At 45.7% G+C, this 7,291-nt stretch overlaps 1 protein-coding gene across 1 annotated transcript; it reads right to left on the bottom strand.

The window, feature by feature from the left end:
- CD14 (CD14 molecule) lies at positions 1-2,053 on the bottom strand. The gene is made up of 2 exons (XM_008515574.2): positions 1,311-2,053; positions 1-1,220 (listed from the first exon to the last, which is right to left on the bottom strand). Exons 1-2 carry the CDS (start codon positions 1,311-1,313, stop codon positions 114-116), a joined length of 1,110 nt encoding a protein of 369 aa, XP_008513796.1. The 5' UTR covers positions 1,314-2,053; the 3' UTR covers positions 1-113.
- Positions 2,054-7,291: the final 5,238 nt, after the last annotated feature.

The following is a 7,291-nucleotide window of genomic DNA, read 5'->3' as shown; positions in this document are numbered from 1 at the left end:
GTTGTTTAAGATTTTAATGAAGATGGGGCAGAGGGTCGGTTGGTTAAGACGTCCTAATGAGGCTCCCCTGGAGCCAGGGCAATCTGAGTCAATTCATTCTTCTCCCCTGGGGCTTAGGCGAAGTCCCCGGCTCCTCGAAGCAGCGCCAGGGTTCCTGATATCCCCACGGTCAGGGCTGAGTGCGCACAGGCGGCGACCACGCCGGAGTTCTGGTCTTGCTGCTTGGACGCTTCAGGGTCCAGATAGGGATTCCTGTCCAGTATCAGATTACTCACCACGGGCAGCTCGTCTGCTCGCGGCGCCTTGTTGAGCCTGTTGCAGCTGAGATCAAGCACGCTAAGCTTGCCCGGTAGTCCTTTAGGCACCTGCTCCAGCCCAGCGAAGGACAAGTTGAGAGAACTCAGTGCGCTGGGCCAGTCACACCTGGGAGCGCCCGGAGCAGCGGCGCTCAGCGAGTTGTGGCTGAGGTCCAGGCTATGGGGCTGCACACCCGCCGCCGCCATCGCCGCGCACACGCCGTTGGGTGTCTGCATCCCCGCGTTGCGGAGCGCTAGATCTCGGAGGGCCGGGAACTTGTGCGGACAGAGAGCTGCAATCAGTCCGCGCTCGCCCAGTCCAGGATTGTCAGACAGGTCTAGGGTGTGGAGGGCCGAGAAACTGTGGAGCTGCGCGCAGGAAAAGGCGAGTGAGTGAGCTTGCGCAATGCTCAATATCTTGAGGCCCGGCTTGAGCCACTGCTGCAGTTCGGCGAGCCAGGCACCTCCTGTCGCCCACGACACGTTGCGGAGACGGAGGGAGGAGAGCGGAGGCCCAGTGGCTTCTAGAGGCGGCGGCTGCATCGTGCCGGTTACCTCTAGGTCCTCCAGCGTCAGTTCCTTGAGGCGGGAGTACCCGAGCGCACGTAGGAGGGCGACCAGAAGCGGGGCAGGAACCTGTACGGCGCCCACTGTGAGCCGCTGCAGGCGCAGGGCCTTGACAATGTCAGCATACTGCTTCGGGTCGGCGGAGGCGCCTTTTAGAAACTGTTCCAGGTTGCGGCCGCCGCCACGGATCTCCACCTCGACGGCAGTCATGCACTGGAAGGCGCTGGACCAGTCGGGCTGAGGACCCGTGAAGTTACAGACGCAGCGGAAGTTCTCATCGTCCACCTCACAGGGCTCTAGTGTGGCCGCAGAGAAGCGCAGCAGTGGCAGCAGCAGCAGCAGGCAGGGCGCGCGCACCTGGGGAGAGAGCAGAGGTTAGGGCGGCCCCAAGTCGGTCCCTGAGGTTCCCTGAGCAGCCGCCGTTCGGCCCCAAGACCGTACACTCACCATGGTCTATAGGTCCTCAGAGCCTCTGCCTCCCCGGTGGACTCTGGAAAGAGCTGCGGCTTCTTTCCTATACAGCGGCGCTCGCTGGCTTCCAGGCTCCACACACGTATTTGTCCTAACTCTTTGGCGACCGGAGAGTTTATGTAACCCTGGGATGTCACTCTGTTCCTTCCTCCGTGAGCCCGGGTCACTCTTCACCTCTCTTGCAACCAACCACCCCATTCACTACCCCTTCTGGGAAAATGTTGCAATAAAGGATGTTGTCAGGAGAGGGGCAGTAACATGAAGGATTCCGCAATGTCCTGATGACTCAGGCTCCCCAGGCGTGTCTGGTGGATAGGAAAAGGAAGATCTCCAGTGCCTCAGGCCAGGACTCTCCAGCCAGTCAGCTGGGTACTTTACTTGACTTTTCTCTACTCACTCTCTCTCTCTTTTTACAATTTTATTTATTTATTTGAGGAAGATTAGCCCCGAGCTAACATCCGCTGACAATCCTCCTCCTTTTGCCGAGGAATAGCGGCCCCGAGCCAACATCCGTGCCCATCTTCCTCCGCTCTGTATGTGAGACGCCTACCACAGCATGGCCCAACAAGCGGAGCGCAGGTCCGCACCCAGGATGCGAATCGGGAACCCCAGGCCACCAAAGTGGAACTTGGGACCTTAACTGCCGCGCCACCGCGCTAGCCCCGGACTTTATCCTTGGTAGTTACTATTAACATCCTGTCCAGATTGGATCCAAGTCCAATCCCCTGAATGTCCTCAGATATTTAACAGGATATTTTGTAAAGGAGATTGCAGACTTCATATCTTGACTCCAAGGGCTAGAATTAAGTTCCAGAGGAGGAAGTTGGTTTGAAAAACAACTCCTTTTCCTTTTTTCCCATTTGCTCACTTGTTCTTTGTTTAACTTTGTTTATTAAAAAAATAATAGCTTTCTCAAAAGCAGAGATGTTTAGGGGCCGGCCCGTGGCCGAGTGGTTGAGTTTGCTCGCTCCACTTCGTGGCCCAGGGTTTCATCGGTTGGGATCCTGGGGGCCGACGTGGCACCGCTCATCAGGCCACGCTGGGGCAGCATCCCACATGCCACAGCTGGAGGGACCCACAACTAAAAATGCACAACCATGTACTGGGGGGCTTTGAGAGGAGGGGGGAAAATAAAATCTTAAAAAAAAAGTAGAGATGTTTAATTGACTGATTACTAGTAAGGAGATTGAAACAGTAATCAAAAACCTCCTGATAAATAAAAGTCCAAGACCAGACAGCCTCACTGGTGAATTCTACAAAACATTCAAAGATTTAATATCTATCCTTCTCAAACTCTTCCAAAAAATTGAAATGGAGGGAATGCTTCCAAACTCATTTTATGAGGTCAGTATTACCCTGCTCCCAAAACCACAGAAAGACACTATGAAAAAAAGGAAATCACAGGCCAATATCCTTAATGAACATACATGTAAAAATTCTCGATGAAATATTAGTAAACCAAATTCGACAATAGGTTAAAAGGATCATACACCATGATCAAGTGGGATTTATTCCAGGGATGCAAGGACACAAATTCATGAACACGATACACTACATTAACAAAATGAAAGATAAAAATCATATGATTATCTCACTAACCACAGAAAAAACATTTGACAAAATTCAACATCCATTTATGATACATACTCTCAACAAAGTGGGTATAGAGGGAATGTATCTCAACATAATAAAGGTCATATATGACAAATCCACAGTTAACATCATATTCAATAGTGAAAAGCTGAAAGCTTTTCCTCTAAGATTGGGAACAAGACAAGGATGCCCCCTATTGTCACTTTTATTCAACACAGTACTGGAAGTCCTAGCCAGAGCAGGTAGAAAAGAAAGAAGAGGCATCCACATCAGAAAGGAAGAGGTAAAACTGTCACTATTTGCAGATGACATATTATATATAGAAAACCCTAAAGACTCCACCAAAAACTGTTAGAATTAATAAACAAATTCAGTAAAGTTACAGTGTAGAAAATCAATATACAGAAACCAGTGGCATTTCTATACACTAATAACAAACTATCAGAGAGAGAAATTTAGAAAACAATCCCATTTACAACCACATCAAAAAGAATAAAATACCTAGGAGTAAATTTAACCAAGGAGGTTGTAGGAGAGGAAGAGAATTCCTCTACTCGTTCTAGGTCCTTCTGGCTCGTCTACAAATTAAATTGATGTGAGACAGAATGACGGGAGAAAATCAAATGAAGCTTTATAACATGGGAGAAACCCAGGAAAACTGGGTAACTTCCCAGAATGGCCGAGCTGCCAGCTTAAATATCATTTTCAGCTAAAGACAAAGGAGGGTGTTAGGGGTAGTGGTTTGGGACTTCAAAGGGTTGGAAGGCAATTCACATGGAAATGAAAAAGCAAATATTTAGAGGCCAGCCCCATGGCCAAGTGGTTATGGGCGCAGACATGGCACCGCTTATCAAGCCATGCTGAGACAGCATCCCACATGGCACAACCAGAAGGACCTACAACTAGAATATACAACTATGTACTGGGGGTGGGGGGGCTTTGGGAGAAGAAGAAGAAGCAAAAAAAAAAAAAAAGAAGATTGGCAACAGATATTAGCTCAGGTGACGATCTTAAGAAAAAAAAAAGAAAAGCAAATGTTTGGTAAACAGAACTTTGATAAGAGTGGGCTTAGCAAGGATCCTCCCAGTCTACAGATACCCAGAGTTATCTAGGTGATGGTCTGTCCTGGAGACAGGCCTTTTATCTTAAATTTCTTTTAGGCCATTAGGGGGAAGGTCAAATTTTCTTTCAGAGTCTTTTGTTCTTGAAAATAATCAAAGCAAAGAGACATATTTCGAGGTGGCCACTTCTGATCCCCCACAAGGTGAAAGATCTGTACACTGAAAACTATAAGACACCGATGAAAGAAATTGAAGAAGACACAAATAAATGGAAAGATATTCTATGCTCATGGACTGGAAGAATTAATATTGTTCAAATGTCTATACTACCCAAAGCAATCTACAGATTCAATGCATCAAAATTCTGATGGCATTTTTGACAGAACTAGGATAAATAATTCTAAAATTTATATGGAACCACAGAAGATCCTGAATAGCCAAAGCAATCCTGAGAAAGAAGAACAAAGCTGGAGGTATCATGCTCCCTAATTTCAAACTATACTACTACAAAGCTATCGTAATCAAAACAGTAGGGTATTGACATAAAAACAGGCACACAGACCAATGGAACAGAATTGAGACCCCAGAAATAAACCTACACATACATGGACAATTAACTTACAACAAAAGAGCCAAGAACATACAATGGAGAAAGGACAGTTACTTCAATAAATGCTGTTGGGAAAACTAGAAAGCCAAATGCAGAAGAATGAAACTTGTGTATCTTACATCATACACAAAAATTAACTCAAAAGTGATTAAAGACTTGAGTGTAAGACCTGAAAGCATAAAATTCCTAGAAGAAAACCCAGATGGTAGCTCCTTGACATGGGTCTTAGCAATGTTTTTGTGGATCTGACTCCAAAGGCAAGGAAAACAAAAGCGAAAATAAACAAAAGGGAATACATCACACTAAAAAGCTTCTACACAGTGAGGAAAATCATCATAAAAATGAAAAGGCAACAGCTGCCAGCCCTGTGGCCGAGTGCTTAAGTTCGCACGCTCTGCTTTGGGGGCCCAGGGTTTCGCCTGTTCGGATCCTGGGCGCAGACATGGCACCATTCATCAAGCCATGCTGAGGCGGCGTCCCACATGCCACAACTAGAAGGACCCACAACTGAAAATATATAACTATGTGCTGGGGGGCTTTGGGAAGAAGAAGGAAAAATAAAATCTTAAAAAAAAATGAAAAGGCAACCTACTGAATGGGAGAAGGTATTTGCAAATCATACATCAGACAAGAGGTTAATATCCAAAATATATGAAGAATTCATACAACTCAACAATAACAAAAACAAACAATCTGATTAAAAAATGGGCAGAGGATCTGAATAAACATTTTTCCAAAGAAGACATACTGATGGCCAATAAGCACATAAAAATATGCTCAACATCACTAATTATCAGGGAAATGCAAATCAAAATCACAATGAGCTATCATCACCTCACACCTGTTAGAGTGGCTATTATCAAAAAGACAAGAAATAACAAGTGTTGGAGAGGTTATAGAGAAAAGTGAACTGTCGTACACCATTGATGGGAATGTAAATTGGTGCAGCTACTATGGAAAACAGTGTGGAGATTCCTCAAAAAATTAAGAGTTGAACTACCATATGATCCAGCTATTCTGCTTCTGGCTATCTATCCAAAGAACATGAAAACACTAATTTGAAAAGATATGTATACACTCTTATGTTCATTGCAGCATTGTTGGCAATAGCCAAGATATGCAAACAACCTAAGTGTCTCTCAGTGGATGAATGGATAAAGATGTGGTATACATATCTACACAATGGAATACTACTCAGCCATAAAAAGAATAAAATCTTGCCATTTGCAACAACATGGGTGGACCTTGAGGGTATTATGCTAAGTGAAGTAAGTCACATGGAGAAAGACAAATACTGTATGATTTCACTCACGTGTGGAATCTAAAAACCAACCAACCAACCAAACCAAACCAAACAAAAACAAACTCATAGATACAGAGCACAGATTGCTGTTTACCAGAGGGGAAGGGATTTGGGGGGGGGGGCAAAATGAGTGAAGGGCATCAAGTGTATGGTCACGGATGGCAACTAGACTTTTGGTGGTGATCACTTTGTAGTGTATACAGATGTCAAATTATAATGATGTATGCCTGAAACTTATACAATATTATATACCAAATTTACCTCAATTAAACAAAAACATAGAAGTGTTTAACAGAGACACATTGGCCAAGTTGCTCAATCTCTTACAGTTTCAATTTCCTCATCCTGAAACTGAGAAACAAGATATTTCTAACTCAGTTTTCCCACTTGCACCTAGCTCTCCTGCCCTCCCCCTGGCACAATTCCTGTGTCTTAGGAAGGAACAGCTAGACCTTTCCTGTGTTGTTCCTGTGTTGAACGAGGATTAATTAGTAACTCACATGTTTTGCCAAGAAAAACAAGTGTCCCAGAGGGTAGGTTAGGGGTTATACTTTTACAACAGCCCTCACAGTTCTGCACCTCTGGATTTCTGGGGAAAGAGCTACATGAAAATGTTTGAATTCTCACTCCCCCTATTTTCCAGAAGGAGCTTCACATTTGTCCCCACTTCAAACAAAGAGGCCTCATCAAACCACACTGCCCCCTGTGTGTCCTACTGGGAATGCCTTGATACCCTGAGCCATGCCCCAAGGCGAGGCCAGGTCACTGGACATCCCTGAGGACCAAGATGTGACTACAGCTCCGTGTTAAATACACTGACTCTGCAGTCAGGCAGCCAAGCTTGGAATCCCAGCTCTACCACTGAGGTTGTGAGACTTGGGAAAGTTTCTGGGCCTCAGATTTCTGGGGTCTTGCTTTGTAAAATGGAGATAATAGTAGTATCTGTCTATGAATACAATCTTTGGCACAGAGCCACATCTATTGAGCCTCTGCATTAAGAAGCCTCAGGCCACTGAAGCCTGGCTCCTCAGCAAATCCCATCACTTTAGGAGAGGCACTGTGGATGAAGGGTCCAGGCTAAGATGGGCAATAACGGTTCTTCAAAGATCTCCAATTCACACCTTGATTCAACAAATGTCCGTCACTTGTCTACCAAGAGCCAGGGCTGGTGCAAAGCCCTGGGATGCAGACATGACCATCACACAGTCCTTCAAGTACTCCAGTAGGTGGGGGAGGCAAACACGGATCCAGAATTACAGTTCACAGTGAAGAGGACTCTTATAGAGGAGAAACCAAGGACTTACGGGAGCTCTGGAGAAAGGAACAGCTAGCTCTGTAGTAAAGAGGACCTTGGGCTGTTTCTTACAGTGTTGTCAGAGTTGCCAGGTGG

Source organism: Equus przewalskii, chromosome 13 (genome assembly GCF_037783145.1).
Source record: "Equus przewalskii isolate Varuska chromosome 13, EquPr2, whole genome shotgun sequence".
In the NCBI taxonomy this organism is placed as follows: domain Eukaryota; kingdom Metazoa; phylum Chordata; class Mammalia; order Perissodactyla; family Equidae; genus Equus; species Equus przewalskii.
The sequence above is the reverse complement of the archived record's forward strand: the minus strand, read 5'-3'. Positions and strand labels throughout refer to the sequence as shown.